The sequence below is a fragment of the Denticeps clupeoides genome, chromosome 16 (assembly GCF_900700375.1).
Source record: "Denticeps clupeoides chromosome 16, fDenClu1.1, whole genome shotgun sequence".
Lineage (NCBI taxonomy): Eukaryota > Metazoa > Chordata > Actinopteri > Clupeiformes > Denticipitidae > Denticeps > Denticeps clupeoides.
The window spans coordinates 20,253,225-20,270,288 of NC_041722.1; the positions used below are offsets into that span (position 1 = coordinate 20,253,225).

General features: G+C 44.8%; 1 protein-coding gene across 1 annotated transcript in view; it reads left to right on the forward strand.

Annotated features, from left to right (window-relative positions):
• The first annotated feature begins 1,032 nt into the window (after positions 1–1,032).
• The window catches only part of LOC114766028 (xaa-Pro dipeptidase-like), a 35,061-nt gene continuing 19,029 nt past the window's right edge, over positions 1,033–17,064 (forward strand). The window contains exons 1-8 of the mRNA XM_028956621.1: positions 1,033–1,061; positions 2,111–2,294; positions 4,356–4,483; positions 5,121–5,184; positions 10,167–10,214; positions 11,222–11,283; positions 11,627–11,671; positions 15,056–15,131. Coding sequence (XP_028812454.1) covers positions 1,045–1,061; positions 2,111–2,294; positions 4,356–4,483; positions 5,121–5,184; positions 10,167–10,214; positions 11,222–11,283; positions 11,627–11,671; positions 15,056–15,131 — 624 coding nt within the window. The 5' untranslated portion in view covers positions 1,033–1,044. The remainder of the gene's footprint in view (positions 1,062–2,110; positions 2,295–4,355; positions 4,484–5,120; positions 5,185–10,166; positions 10,215–11,221; positions 11,284–11,626; positions 11,672–15,055; positions 15,132–17,064) is intronic.

The following is a 17,064-nucleotide window of genomic DNA, read 5'->3' on the forward strand; positions in this document are numbered from 1 at the left end:
CAATATAAACAATATTTGGTTCTGAAAAAATATTTAAAAAACTCAGAGCAAAAGAGGTAGATATGTTGGACAAAGTCTCCTGTGTGTGTGTGTTGGTGCACCCACATAATGTGGCAACGTAGCAATAGATTACGTGAAAATGTCGTTTTTTTGTGAGTCCTCTCTTAATTTCCTCAAGGAGAGAAAAAATCTGTTTGGAGAACAGCCCTCTTGAGACGTCTCTCCTGCCATGTCGCCATCATTTTGTCATCTTCAGGAGACTTATGGACTAATAAAAGAAAATCTCATTTCTTCTCTTCCCCCCTCGTCTTTCAGCTACTGCTTCTTCCTCGAGAAGCAGAGTTCCACCTTAACAGGTTCTGATGTCAGCTTCAGTGAAAGTCTGTAGGTAGATCTCCAAAGAGCCGTGCATTCATGAGAAGATCCCCTCACCTTCTACTGGAGATGAAGATTAAAGAGTTTAAAAGTATTTCATATTCCTGTGACGTTGCCACTTTTTTTTTTTTTTTTTACCATTTTACCCCTCTCATGTGTTTTGTGCATGCAAAAAAAAACAAAAAAACTTTTTTATATTTATGGTATTTAGGGTGCTCATTATCCAGAGCAAAATAAATCAGTGCTTTGAACTTCATATCTGACCTTCATGTATATCTAGATTTAAATCTGAATACTTAATATCACCATAAATAAAAAAAAACATTAAAGTACAAAGAACATTTGAAAAACACAAGTACAGTGAGGACAATACCAATTAGTAATGGTTTTGTTCCAGTAGATACTATTTTAAAACGTGAGTCTTGGAATTATCACTTGAAGACGGTAACAGGCCGTCTGGTAACAGAAAAGGTTCTGGATGCATATTCCGCATGTTCTGCATCCAGACCCTGGACCCTGGAAGTTCTTGGCGCTCTGAGATGTTAGTGTTGCTAGCAGCATTATTATTAGTAGTGGTGTAGTATAACGTGCCTTCAACGCGCATGCGCCCCGCAATGCAGGGTCAGCTGACGCGGCGCTCTGTCACATGACCCGGTCCACTCGAGCAAGATGGCCGCACGTCAGGGGTGAGTTCTGCGAGTCTCCGCTTCTGTCCGCTCAACGTCGCAGCCGAGCGGCTCTTAACGCACAAGAACCCGATACGTGGACCGAAGGCACTTGGGAATACTTTGAAAATACTTTGCGTAGCTTTAAAGAACATCCGCAGGGCTTCGTCACTCTTGAGGGACGTCAAACCTCTCTTTTCATTATTATTTTCAGGGTAATTGCCTCGTTGACAGCTTTCTGCTCCTCTTTATTAATGACATCGATTAAAGCTGCGTATGTACGTTTTTTACTTTCTTGATGCCCAGAGTTGATGTGTTTGTAAGCTTTGAACTCCTGAATGCATATGGTGGCAGAACTTTATCACGGGACTTTAACCCTGATTGGAGGGGGTAAAATGTTCCGCTGTAGATCATTATCATACTTTGCTGACCTGCTGTTTTATGACCTTTCACATCCTGCTTTTCTCCTTCCTTTCACTTCCTTTCTCCTCGTCCTGGACTCTTAACTGCAATTTCATCATTTTTTCCCCCAGACAATAAAAGGCTTTGTTGGCTCAACAGTATTTAAAAAAGCAAGACATATTGCTTTTACCACTTCAGAAATGGCAGAAATTGTTAGTTTGATTTTCCAAAAATATTCCAATGTTTACATTCAGCAAGGATCTAAAATGGTCCTGCGTATTTGGTGCCACGAAATAAGAGCCCTGCTACAGAAGCAGCGGCTGACTGTAGGTTGACCGCCCCGGTAGCTCGGCCTCCTTCGACATTTAACCGTATTTTTATAATGGAGGGGATTCCTCAGGAAAATCAATGCAATGGAAACACGCGCTGTAATTTAATTCAATGGTTTATTGATCAAAGAAATGCAATTTAAGCCCTTTAAATTCAGGTTGACATTTTATATTCAGAATAATTGATCTTGTTTACGTCGATCTACACATTTGTGCTTGTTTAGGGTTTTTCATGTTGACCTCTTTGACACCGAAGGAATAAACTTGAATTCATGTTCATGCTGAGGGCGCAGGCCTGACTAGTCTGACCTGTCATCCCTCCTCAATGTTCTGCTGCAGACCTGTGTTCTGGATGGGGAAGGACACCCTGAGAGTGTCGGCTGCCCTCTTCGCCGAGAACCGCCAGCGCCTCTGCCTGGGGCTGAAGGCGAAATCCGACCTGAATCCCAGATCTGTAGTTCTGCTGCAGGGAGGCGAGCAGAAGCAGCGGTACTGCACCGACACCGACGTCCTCTTCAGACAGGTACGTGCTTCACCACACACTGCTCCCTGGGCGCCTGTCATGGCTGCCCACTGCTCACCAATGACAACTACTTCACTTTCACTATTTTATGGGATCATCACATAAGTTTTTTTTTTTTTTTTTTTTGGCCAAAAATACTGCTTCCTTCTGGTCATTTTTTTCATTATTTTTGATTTAAGATTTTTTTTTTTAAATGCATTTTTACGACAAATATATGCACTTACACTTGTACAATTATCTTTACACCATGTAGGTACAGGGAGTAATCTTTTTGTTACCTGGAAAACAAAACGTGATCTAATGTGCCTGAAATATTAAACCCATTTTCTCCAGTACACTGCAAACCATTCCGGTTTCTTACTAACGTGAGCCGTGACCTTCTTCATTTTATAAATGTCCTTTATGTTCATCCATATACTCAAAGACGGCCTGTGCTGTGATGGCCATTTTGTGATCTTTCTGGTCATTTTAATGAAAAGATTCCGGGTAAAATGTTGCCAGATTTAGTTTGACTGGAGGGGTGACATCAAACAGGGGTGACCTTCCTGCTGCTCTCAGTAGATCATGTGACGTAACCAAGGAAAGTGAAAACGGGGCCAATATCTGTATAATTTGGAGCCTTTGATGAGATAAATATACACAATATTAAAATAGCCATATGCAAACAAATTGCCATATGGCAAACAAATGTAGACCCCTGTACCTCAGAGGCGGAGTTAAGTTTACATGCATTCAAGTTTTCCGTCCTTCGCAGACCGAACTTGCCACCGTGGCTTTCTCAGAACGGTTAATGTGACACTCATATATGAAAAGATGGTTGTATAGGATTATATGATGGTTAGTTGAACATAGTGGAATAAAATGAGTAAATTCCCTGACAGATACAGTACAGGCCAAAAGTTTGGACACCTTCTCATTCAATGTGTTTTCTTTATCTTCGTGACCATTTACGTTGGTAGATTCTCACTGAAGGCACCAAAACTATGAATGAACACATGTGGAGTTCTGTACTTAACAAAAAAAGGTGAAATAAGTGAAAACATGTTTTATATTCTACTTTCTTTGCTCTGATTACTGCTTTGCACACTCTTGGCATTCTCTCGATGAGCTTCAAGAGGTCGTCACCTGAAATGCTTCTCCAACAGTCTTGAAGGAGTTCCCAGAGGTGTTTAGCACTTGTTGGTCCAGCTCACCCCAAACCATCTGGACTGGGTTCAGGTCCGGTGACTGTGGAGTCCAGGTCTCCACTTTTTGTTAAGTACAGAACTCCACATGTGTTCATTCAGAGTTTTGATGCCTTCAGTGAGAATCTACCAACGTAAATGGTCATGAAAATAAAGAAAACACGTTGAATGAGAAGGTGTCCAAACTTTTGGCCTGAACTGTACCTATAGGCCTAGTTTTCAGTTGGTTAACTGAAATAATGAAATATAGTTATAAAAATAGGTGGGACTGTGAGGGTACTAGTTTTTTAATCCATTGGTTTATTGCAGGTTATGCCATTTTTAAATTTATGCGCATGTGTAAACAGTTAGCCCCAGTGCAATCTGTCAGGACTTGTGAAGCTGTTCTGGAGTAAATCTCGAGGCGCTGCTTGCTGTCCAGGCGGTGCAGCCGCAGCTCTGCCGGGGCTCGGCGCGGGACGTGTTCTCAGCCCAGTGCCGTGGTCTCTCCCGAGAAGTTGCCAGATGATGATAAATCTCCCTGCGCCGCAGAGTCTGAGCAGTAAGGAGCGCTGATGGGGGACGAGGTTCCTCTGACACCAGAGGATTCAGTTCCCTCTTCAGCGGCCCCGCTCGCCCCCGTTCCGCGGCTGAACTGCGCCCCGCACGCAGTCATCCATCACGCTGTCCTCGGGGCGTGGCGCGGCGGTCAGCAGGAACGTGATTGATCGGCCTCAGCACAGCGACTGAGTAACAGACATCACTGATCTCGACGTTCTCCACTAATGATTATTTGTTTGGTGTCACGGTAGGACACCAACAGAAGAACGTGTGTAGAATTACCCCTTTCGCCGATATTCCAACCGATGATGACATGTAACCGTGCTGTGTCCTGCAGGAGTCCTTCTTCCACTGGACGTTTGGGGTGACCGAGGCTGACTGCTTTGGAGCCGTTGACGTGGATTCTGGGAAATCGTTCCTCTTTGTCCCGAAGCTGCCGGAGAGCTATGCCACCTGGATGGGAGAGTGAGTTTCAAACTTGCTTTTTCCCCTCTTTTCTTACAAATTTCAGACCAGCGCTGTGATGTGGACGGTCCAGCTTTCATGGCTGCGGCTCTCAATACCAAACATGCATCTGCACATAAATACGGGACGAAAGTGACGCGACAGACTGCATGTTTTATGGTCCTCTGCTGCTTCCATGAATCAGTCTGGATCTGACATGGAATACTGAGCGATTAGGCTGGAGGCTCGTGTATCTGCATCTTCTGGTCCACCAGGAATGACCCATCTCAGGAGATCATTTCAAGATTCCATTCGGACATTTACGGGTCTCAATCGATCATCATTAATGATCGTCTGTGCAAAAAATAAACGTAAAAAGTTGAGGGAATCTTTCAAGATGTCTCATGATGTTCTGCAGAACTCATCATGTTTCTGGGTCCTACACAGACCTAATAAATCCGAGCATAGATACGGACGCGTAAAGCTGGAGTGCTAATAATTCTACTGTGATGTAGAATTAAACCGCGTCATGTTTAAGTTTAGTGGCCGCTGCAGAAAGTGTGCTTTTCCGTCCTTCGTGGTGCGGCTTGAGGGACTTTTTAAAGACGTCTCCCGGAGGGGAGCTCATTAAAGGCCCTTCTCTCGTGTCTGTTGGCAGGATCCATCCGCGCGAACACTTCAAGGAGAAGTATGCCGTGGACGAGGTGCATTACACCTGCGATGTGAGTATGGAATATTTCAAATTCCGAGCACTGCTTAGATCCGTTTATACGGAGCCCCTCGGTGCAGATTCAGCCGAAATGTTGGCTCTTTCAGTCTTAACTAAAAATTTCGGATCGTTGCGAATCAATGTCGCCCATTTTGGTGCCTTTTAATATGCCTTTTATTGCCATTTTTTCATGTTTGTGATAATTCAGCTCTGACTCTTGGCCTGCGGTGTAATTTGAAAACCGACTTTTCACCATTAACAGGTAGCGTCTAAATCAGGTCCCATGCTGAGTCTGGCTGTGGAGTTAAATGAAGCACAAAGGCCATTTATTTGTCTGAAAAATCGGAAAAATTGAATATTAATGTTGATAAAAGCTGCTGCACCAGGTCAAATAAGCCCTACTTTTGAATTGAGTTGGTGGTGGTGCCTGCAGCTGCGCGCTCTGATCTGGGCTGTGAAGCCTGGTGGGCGGAGCTGAAACGCCTCGGCGCCGTGTACGGTGTCGATCCGAGCTACCGTCCGTCGTAAATGAGCTTTTAATGACGTCCTTTGATCCGTCTGAAAGCCCGTATGTGAAAGAGCCAAACAGTCGCAGCTTTCAAATGAAGCTAATTTACTGTGTTTTTCAAACGTCCCGTTCATTTTGACTTTTCTTTCATCATTTTCTGCCATTAAGATGATTGTCTCTGAGCTCTTAATAGAACCGCACTCGAACAGATCTGGTTGAAATATGGCTGAAATGTTCAGAATTCACCTCCTCGCGTTATTGTGCTTTGAAGTTTACATCGCCTGCTGCCATTATTATTATTTTTTTATTCCATATGTCATGTTTCAGAGTTTCCGGGTGCATTACGTTGGCGCTGGTGGCTCCTTGAATGTGGAATATTCGGATTGTGGACGTCATTACATGGACGCTGGTGGATTTTTTGATGCTTTTGTGCTGTATGTGTGTAACATGTTGAGAACGTACTTCTACTGTCAGGTGGTGTTGGCTGTTGGTTGCTTCTGCTGCAGTAGATCCAGGACCATTTGAATTTTTGAGCTTTTAAAGCCATGCTGTGGGAATTTAGAGTTTAATGTGAAGTGATGCTGACAGCCACGTGTTGGTGAGGAGGATGAGAGATTCCAAAACCGGCCGTCCTCTGCCTGGAAGCTGAACTTTAATAACGTGGTGACCCGAGGTAAACCACCAGAACAAAGAATGGCTTTAAATGTGGACCCGAGGAATGAGGACCACAGTTCCAGAGAAAAGACCGTATTGAGTGCGTGTGGAAAATAGCGGATTTCTTTTCCACCCACTCAGTTGATGAAAAAACAGATGCTTTCAATAGAATTGATAATAGCAAAAAAAAGAAAGTTTCTGATTGGCTTCCTGAACCAGAACGCACGGGACCCTCGCTTGAGACCCTTGAGGCATTGGATCCTGTCAAGAGTTTCTCCATTTGTAGCTTGAGAACAACATTGGCAAAGTGTTATATCATAATAAGGATATATATAATAAGGATTTGGGGTTCTGATTTAAAGGGGCGTGGCTGTGGATCCAGGGTGAGAAGGAAGGTGTGTCACAGACATGCCATTAAGACCCCAGGGAACTACGTACACTTGAGGAACAAGGCCTGTAATGTGTCACCTTTAAGTATCAGGTAGAAAAATGGCAATTTCCCACTTTTATATCCCAGCGCCGGGCGGAGTCACCACAGTGTTAACAAACACTTCTCCCAGGCTCCCGAGTTCAGCGCATTTTCGGCTCCTGAGTGACCTTTTTCTCTTTGTGACAGCGTGTTTAAACGCAGCTGAGAGGAGGCTGCATCTCGTGCCGATGACGGGGAATCAGGGCTCCCCGTGGCTCCTTTCAGCCATGTTAAATAATCGTCATCGGCCTCGCTCTTTAACCGGCGTAATCCACGGCTTTTCCCGGCCTGTTAGACGCCCGTGTTTTCTTGCTGCTCTGTTGGTTTGATGGAGGCTGTGGAAATCTGCATTTATCACGTTTATGCTGATAAAGGGAACGACTCCAGAACACAAGGTACTAACTGCGGTACAAAAGGACGTTCGGTATCTGTATGTTGTAAAGGAGGAACTAACTACCCACCCAGACCTTTTTGTTTGTGTGTAATTATTTCAGATTTGTAATGATTTTTATGAAACGCCCAGGTGCAGTTATCAGGCGCTTTAATTCCAGTCAACGTGACCACGCCCACTACCAACACCAACATGCAGGTTATCAGGCGCTTTAATTCCAACGAACGTGACCACGCCCACTACCAACACCAACATGCAGGTTATCAGGCGCTTTAATTCCAGTCAACGTGACCACGCCCACTACCAACATGCAGGTTATCAGACGCTTTAATTCCAGTCAACGTGACCACGCCCACTACCAACACCAACATGCTGGTTATCAGGCGCTTTAATTCCAGTCAACGTGACCACGCCCACTACCAACACCAACATGCAGGTTATCAGGCGCTTTAATTCCAACGAACGTGACCACGGCCACTACCAACACCGACATGCAGGTTATCAGGCGCTTTAATTCCAGTCAACGTGACCACGCCCACTACCAACACCAACATGCAGGTTATCAGGCGCTTTAATTCCAACGAACGTGACCACGCCCACTACCAACACCAACATGCAGGTTATCAGGCGCTTTAATTCCAGTCAACGTGACCACGCCCACTACCAACACCAACATGCTGGTTATCAGGTGCTTTAATTCCAGCGAACGTGACCACGCCCACTACCAACACCAACATGCTGGTTATCAGGCGCTTTAATTCCAGTCAACGTGACCACGCCCACTACCAACACCAACATGCTGGTTATCAGGCGCTTTAATTCCAGTCAACGTGACCACGCCCACTACCAACACCAACATGCAGGTTATCAGGCACTTTAATTCCAGTCAACGTGACCACGCCCACTACCGACACCACTATGCAGGTTATCAGGCACTTTAATTCTAGTCAACATGACCACGCCCACTACCGACACCACTATGCAGGTTATCAGGCGCTTTAATTCTAGTAACGTGACCACGCCCACTACCAACACCAACATGCAGGTTATCAGGCGCTTTAATTCCAGTGAACGTGACCACGCCCACTACCAACACCAACATGCAGGTTATCAGGCGCTTTAAATCCAGATAACGTGACCACGCCCACTACCAACACCAACATGCAGGTTATCAGGCGCTTTAATTCCAGACGAACGTGACCACGCCCACTACCAACACCAACATGCAGGTTATCAGGCGCTTTAATTCCAGTCAACGTGACCACGCCCACTACCAACACCAACATGCAGGTTATCAGGCGCTTTAATTCCAACAACGTGACCACGCCCACTACCAACACCAACATGCAGGTTATCAGGCGCTTTAATTCCAGTCAACGTGACCACGCCCACTACCAACACCAACACACAGTTATCAGGCGCTTTAATTCCAGTCAACTGACCACCCACTACCAACACCAACATGCAGGTTATCAGGCGCTTTAATTCCAGAACGTGACCACGCCCACTACCACACCACATGCAGGTTATCAGGCACTTTAATTCTAGTCAACGTGACCACGCCCACTACCAACACCAACATGCAGGTTATCAGGCGCTTTAATTCCAGAACGTGACCACGCCCACTACCACACCACATGCAGGTTATCAGGACTTTAATTCTAGTCAACGTGACCACGCCCACTACCAACACCAACATGCAGGTTATCAGGCGCTTTAATTCCAGTCAACGTGACCACGCCCACTACCAACACCAACATGCAGGTTATCAGGCGCTTTAATTCCAGTCAACGTGACCACGCCCACTACCAACATGCAGGTTATCAGGCGCTTTAATTCCAGTCAACGTGACCACGCCCACTACCAACACCAACATGCTGGTTATCAGGCGCTTTAATTCCAGTCAAAGTGACCACGCCCACTACCAACACCAACATGCAGGTTATCAGGCGCTTTAATTCCAGTGAACGTGACCACGCCCACTACCGACACCACTATGCAGGTTATCAGGCACTTTAATTCTAGTCAACATGACCACGCCCACTACCAACACCAACATGCAGGTTATCAGACGCTTTAATTCCAGTGAATGTGACCACGCCCACTACCGACACCACTATGCAGGTTATCAGGAGCTTTAATTCCAGTGAACGTGACCACGCCCACTACCGACACCAACATGCAGGTTATTAGTGCTTTAGTTCAAGCCTATAGGTCCTTGCACAGTTCTAAAATCAGTTTACTTCTTACTTCAGTTCACTTTTTATTCAGATAAATCATGATGAATTCAGAATTCGTCATGTGGAGATCATGTTCATTTATTTACCATCATTTTTCTTCCTATTACGGTTGTCAGATCACTTTCCGCATTTATTATTCAGGCTGATGTTTTATTTAAATATTGGCTTCTTATGTACAATTTAGCAGCGCGGCTTTGTGATTTTGTGTAATTATTAACGTGGTAAACCCGTCTTCCAGCAGCTCTCTTCAGCCAACATTTAAAATGCACTCAACATTTGTTTTTGGTTATTTCAACCTGCAGGAAGTAGTTGCCCGGCGCCGTCGTCTGGACCAGGCTGTTTTACGGCCCCCAGCGTGTTTGTAACGTGTCGGAAACTGAACATTAAATATGCATCGTCGCCGGCTTTTACACAGTTTATCAGGCGCTCTGTCTGGACTCGTCCAGGCCTTTGTTACTGTTCGTTATGACAAAGTGGCTTTAGCTTCATTAATAATTGAAGGCGTTATGGCTGTGTGTCCACTCGACTTGAGGACAATTGAACATGGCCGCTGGGACGGAGGGTCACAGTTCTGCCCCGTTCGTGGCTGTAAGCGTTGCTTAGGTGTCCGGATTCTGCACTTTCCGGCGCCGTGTCCTCCGCTCAGAGTAATGGAGACACCGGCGAAGCCTCTACGCATTAATATTTGTTCCGTTCAGTTTGCCGTTTAAAGCTGCGGTTCTGTGCTCCACAGATTGCCGACGTCTTGACCAGTAAGAATCCTGCAGCGCTTTTAACCCTGGTAGGTATTTTTCTCCGTTCTTTTCTCATAAAATCATAAAAAAGGGGTAAAGATGATTCTGGATGGAGGGACACTGGAGGAGAACAGGTCCTCCCACAGTCTAAACCGGAAGGGCAGGGATTTATGTGGAAGAATTCTCATTAGAATCTTCCAGGAAAATATATTTAATGTAACTTTGTAAAATGTGAAGTAATCGGTGAACTCTGCTGCATTTGGTTTATTGTACACGTGGGCGGTGGGCGTGTCTGGGCAGCTGGTGGGCGTGTCCGGCGCGCACTCTCACGTTCACAAAAAGCCAACTGCTGTGTGCATTAGAGGATTTGGATGTTGGACGCACCTTCGCTGACTCCTCGTCTTAGATTTAAACGTTACAGCAAGCTTTCGTGTTCAAAAGTGCAATGAATGAGTTGCAGGTTTGTAATTATTATTTTAAAACTTTGGTCGTGTAGTAACCGTCACCCACTTGACCTGCATCTCGGGCAGCGGCGCTCAGGATGTCAGCGAGCGCTCCCACCGGCCGTCGGGTCGGCAGATTGCCATGGCGACAGCAGAGGCTGTTTAACATGGGAACGCTCAGCCGCTCTTTACAGGCCGCGCACAACTCCCACCCACAACTAATCAATTGAGAGGAGCGCTGCCTTTAAGCCACATGCAGTGGTGCAGAGAGAACGCGCCGCTTTGTGCCGCTGCCACATTCGAACGCCGCTTGAATTTGGTTCAGGAAGACAATGCGCCTCAATCTCAATACACGCCCCCCCCAAAACAGCGCTTTTGTATTACCGTTTAGCCATGATTTTTTTTTTTCACTGTTATTTGCTAAGTTGCCTCATTTAAACAGGTCGTGTGTAATAAATTATGAATCATCTACAAAAAGGCTTTATTTTCTGTGATCGATGAAAATCGTTGTATGAAATTTTGTGGAGAGTCGGGAGGTGACTGTGTGGGGCTTTGCGGAGGCATGAACGCCGTATGGTAAATGTTCTTCCCTCCTCTCCTCCCCTCCTCAGCGTGGGCTGAATACCGACAGCGGGAGTATCTGTCGTGAAGCCTCCTTTGAAGGCATCAGTCGGTGGGTTTCAGTTGCATCAATTATTCATTCTTTAATTAGCTTTTTCTAAAGGTTCATTTCTCTTCATGTTATCATCATATCAGACTTAGAGCTTAAAATAAGCTGTCTGAATTGTAGAGGGATTGGCTGAATCCTTTTTGTTAAAGTAGAAATGATTCTTCATTTTATGTACATAAGACATTTTAAATATCAGTTCCCATACAGGTATTAAATGACACACTCATAGTACCAATTTCTGTATTATTCTAGTAGTTTGACATTTAAAAGTTACATTTTTGAACATTCTTTTGGTGCAATTCTGTGGTATTTTGTGTATTGATGCTGTTTTTTCTTTGCATTGCAGATTCACTGTGGACAATACTATTTTACACCCAGTTATTGTTGAATGGTGAGTTTTGAAGTTGAGCTTTATTGTCATTTCATCTATATACATAAATAGTGAAACGAAATAACTTTTCTCCGGAACCTGGCGCTACATGTAACGTTTAAACAACGTTACATGCTGACGTAAAGTCCAACTGGGGTACATAAGGTGCAAACAGGGTACACAAGCAGTGCAAGAGTAACATTTAACTTAAACATGTAGACAACAATGAGACAGACGGCGCTAAACAGGTGAAATAAATAAATGTGCGAAGTAAAATAGCGCAAACACTGCTGATGGAACAGTGCATTAATAGATTATATTACTGATAGATATTACTGATAGTAGCCTAGTGGTTAACACACTCGCCTATGAACCAGAAGACCCAGGTTCAAATCCCACTTAATACCATTGTGTCCCTGAGCAAGACACTTAACCCTAAGTTGCTCCAGGGGGGGGACTGTCCCTGTAACTACTGATTGTAAGTCGCTCTGGATAAGGGTGTCTGATTAATGCTGGAAATGTAAATGTATTACAATATAACAGAGGTTGTGTGTGTGTGTGTGTGTGTGTGTGACTGAGGGTCTCAGTCCTTGGCTTGTGGGATTAAACCATTAAAGAGTCTGGCAGTGAGGGCCCGGATGCTTCGGTACCTTTTTCCGGAGGGGGAAGGGTGCTTGTGAGGGGCGTGTAGAGTCCTTCACAAGGCTGGTGGCTTATCTTCAGGAACGCTTCCATTCAAGTTCCTCACACGTTTGTGTTTGTTCCATCTCTAGAACAAGGAAACTTAGGAATTCTGGTAAATGCCGAGGCTGGTTTATGTGGCTCAATTAAAGGACGGATGGATGAAGGAATGAGGCTAATTATCTGTTCCTTGAGTCAATCATTAATTGACTCCGAAGTGTTGACCTTCGGAGAATTGAGATTGCAGAGTGAAGAAAAGGTTTAATTTATGCAACACTGGCCACTCAAAATCAGTGTAAATAATCTTTGAATCCTTATTTTATGCGTTAATCCTGTAGATTCCACTTCCACAATCCTTCCACATGCGCCAACAAGCGCGCATGTGGGTGGTAGTAGCCTAGTGGGTAAGTCACTCGTCTGTGAACCAGAAGACCCAGGTTCAAACCCCTGAGTGTCCCTGAGTGTCTCCAAGGGGACTGTCCCTGTAACTACTGACTGTAAATTGCTTTGGATAAGAGTGTCTGGCAAATGCCGTAAATGTAGTGTAAAATCCTTTAATAGTGCCGCATGCACTTGTTGCACTCTGACCTTTGCTCTGCTCTGTTCTGTCCTTGAAAGAGTCTTAAGTGGCCCTCAGCGTTTAAGATGATCAGAATTCCTCATCATTGCTTTATAAGTGGCAGGATTTCAGGTGAACAGCAGCTTTCAATCTCTCCTGTCTGCAAACGCGAATACTAATGGCCTTTTTTAAAAATCAGTAAATTAATTAAGAATTTGATAGATCAGATTCGCAAATTGGATAGTAAGATCCAGTAAAAGTTCTCAAAGTGTCTGGTGGCTCCACGGCACAAAACACTCGGGAGCTTTCAGATGAACTTGCTGCAATTACTGTGTGTGATCATACAGTAAGAGCAGTTAAATCTGCAGACATCATTCAGCAGACCGTCTCCGAATGATCAAGGGCGGCCCAAATGAAGAGAGTTTGAAATTCATCAGATGCTTCTCACTCTCTAAATGTAATGCAGACTGGAACCGGAGTTTTTGACTACAATGGCTACATAACATTTTACAAAATCTACACTGGTGCTTTCGACTCATTTAAAAAGCACCGTCTCCACACACTGCTCCCCGGGCGCCTGTCATGGCTGCCCCCCCGCTTACTAAGGGTGATGGTTAAATGCGGAGGACACATTTCACTGTGTGCACCGTGTGCTGTGCTGCAGTGTTTCACAATGACATTCACTTCACTTTACTGTTTCAATCCAGGCAGCGCCATCTAGTGGTGCTTCCTTTATGCACAACCATTTATTTCTGTTTCTCAGGTTATGTTTTTTTTTTAGTGCAGGGTTCATACGACAGACATTTTTATTTTTTAGTAGACGTTCTATCCAGCGGCACTCTTCTGTGCTCAGTATCGAGACTGGATGATTTGAGATGGAATGTTCTAGAATTCTAGGTGTTCCAAGTCCACTCAGCTTTAATGACTGACGTTAGAGGATTGGGTTTTTAATAATCGTGAGCCTAGTCTGTGGGAATATCGTGGGTTTCCTTTTAAAAGCTCTCCTGTGATCATCCATGCCTGTTGGAAGCCTGTGGACGCGAGGTTTTATTTCTTCTTTTTACTCTGACCCACAGCACCAGCTGCTCTCCGTGCATTTTGCCGGCCTTGTGTAGAAATGTTCTCAGGTGAAGTTTTGCATATTTCCTCCCCGGCCGCGGTCTCCTGGCCGGCCGGCCCGGGTCGTTTTTCCCCCCTCCCTGCTTTTTAAATGAAAGTATCGAGTCGCTTCCGAGCCCCACACCACGCCGGCTCTCAGCGCTTGGCGAGGCAATTTGGTGGAGCCTCTCGGAGGCGCGGCGCGTTTCAGTCTCTGATGCTCTCCGTGCCTGCCCGGCTGCTCTTGGTATTAGGACTCGGCTCCTTATTACTCGCCGGGACGCCGGTTCATTACGGCCACCCTTCACTCGGCTGAGGTCTTTCTCTCCCTTTGCTTATTACCTGGTGTTGCCAGATAGGGCTCCAGGTCCGGTTCATCCACATCTTTTTTTTTCTTATCAAATCGAGATCGATACCAAATCGAAATATAACACTTTTGCTCAGCACGTTAAATGAATAAATAAAGTCCATTCTGACTAGAAGGTAGCTATAGGTTACCGATGGCTTCTCTGTTTATGTGAGACTATTTTTACCCGATCTTATTATCTCCGTGCGGCGCTTTCACACTGAGTCATGGGACGTGACGCGCGGCGGCGGCGTCTCTAATGTGCGCGCCATCATTAACGGGTAAACTGTGATGGAAAGTTGACCAGGAATAGACTGGGAGCAACACCTCGCTAACGAGATTTCTCAGACGAATCGAGTGCTCCCATCTCCTGGTGGAGAGCGAGTGTGTGGGATGATGCACACATTTGTTTGGGCGGAGCCAGCGAAGCCCTGCTGCTGCTGCTGCTGCTCCCATTTCGGGTCCTTGCTGCATTATGACTCACTCATTACTTTTTGATGCATCTGGTGTTATTTAAGGAAAGCGTGCGTCATATTTTACACCATAAGGGCTTTGGACTGTCCATTTTGGAGGACAAAAGTGCCAAATGGCCAAAATAATAATTCGCAGGTTGTAATGAAACCTGCTCCAGATGTGATTTTGGACCTGGTGGGGTGATCTGCATGCAGGATGAACAGGAGAATCGTGTTTTCTAACTCGTGTCTCCGTTCTCTTCCTGCAGCCGCCTTATCAAGACCGACATGGAGCTGGAGGTTCTCCGCTACACCAACCGCATCTCCAGCGAAGCCCATAAGGAGGTAAGATGATGCACTGCAGGCCCGAGGACGTCTGAAAGGCCCTCAGTAGAAGAAGTTACACCCACATTTCCCAGGGGGGAAGCAATTCTGCTTTTAAAACTGTTATCTCAAGTGTATCTGCCTGCGTTTCCATCACAGGAAATTAATATTTTCATTTCCATTATTAAAGATGGTTGCCAGTAGATATCGCTGAGGCTTCTCTGTAGGTGTGTGTCACATTTACATACATAAGCCGTGTGCTTTTATAATGGATATTTTTCTTTTAAATCTCCCGTCTTCTCTCCTTGGCCAAGGATGGCTGAGTTTGATGTTCGTTTTAATCGATTTACCTGATTAATCCGGCGCAGCATCTCTGCTCTGGGAACAGTTGTATTTCGAGTTTAAAGCCCATCCCCTGTCATGTCCGGGCCCCGCTTCGCAGTGACCTGTGCGGACGAGGCAGGGTGCTGCAGCGGGGTCACCCTCTCACGCCGCGTGGAGGGGCAGGGAGTGCAGCCAAGCGGCGCAACCGAAATAATCATTTCATGGCTTTGTGTAATTGACTAATCCAAGGTGACGTGCTCACAGTGCGATGGGAGGAAAATCACTTTGTTGTGTAATTAAAAATATGAAAAGAGTTTTGTTTAATTATGGTGCAGTTGCACTGCAGCATTAAAAATGTGCGTATTTTCCCTTCATTATTATTATTAGCTGAATAAGGGCAACATAAAAGCAGCAGATAAACCAGACCATGTTCTATATTCAAGAATCTTGAGAGTGCTGTTATTCTATCCAAAAATGGATTATTCTTTAGAAATGATACGAGCCTTTACGTAAGGATTGTGGTGGTTGTGGTGGCTGAACCAAAACGTGTCAAGTTTTGACCAACTTAATTGCTTGTTGGAAATTAGCATTCCTCCCCTTGTGCGTCAAATCAGTTCCTCCTCAATGCATCTTAATTAACATGAATCGAATAAACAATATAGGTGCTGCCTGAGCGCCCCATGCAGTTTCTGTTAATTATCTGCCTTATTGGGCCAGATGTCTGATTTTATGTGATATTTATTCAGTGCTTGTGAACTTACAAGAGTTGCATTTTCTCTTCCAGTAGTCATTATTATTTCAATAATTCTTCTTTCTTTTAGTACAGATGTACATCCAAATGCAATTTCTTTTTCTATATGAAGATTATAATTTTTTTTTAACTTCAGACTACAAAATTCCTTTTACATGTGATTGTGTATTAACAGGCCAAGGCAGGTTGCTTGCCAAGTTTTACTTTGCACTCTTATTTTCAGAAATTACCATTCTGTCACATATTAAATGGCATATGTCTTCATAACTGCCATATTAACAGAGGACTGAGCGAGATAAATGCTGCAGCGTGCATTTTCAGGATTCCGTATTCGTTCTGAGAGCGGCGGCACTCTGGGGGCGACAATGAAGTGAAAACGAATGAGTCCTGGATGCAAAAGTAGAGGGCGGGATCAGTACCAGGCCACATTTTACGTGGACTAGGGTGCATAAAAATGCATAAAAAGATATGCCAACTTTAATGTTGATCTTCTGCTTGCTTAAATGTTTACAGTAACAGACATATGGATGCCACAAAAAATTATTTAGTGAATGTGCTTTTTGCATATTATTTTACGGTTCAAATACCTCTAATTTCTTTTAGTGGATGTGTACAAAAAATTGCAGCATTATTAGTTTGATAATTGCTGAAAAACACCTTGACTTGTGTCTAGGATGCTGGAAGCGCAGTACGCTGACCGTGTGACCCCGCTTTGGTCTGTAGGGGACATTAAAGCACCAGTGTTCCCTTGTGTTCATGTAGACGTCATGCCTTGGGTATATATTTTATAGAGAACATGCAGAGCTCTGTACAGATATTGATATTGATCGCCGAATTGCGGTGTTATTACTCGTTTCGCCTCTCTGCATGTTGCCAGGC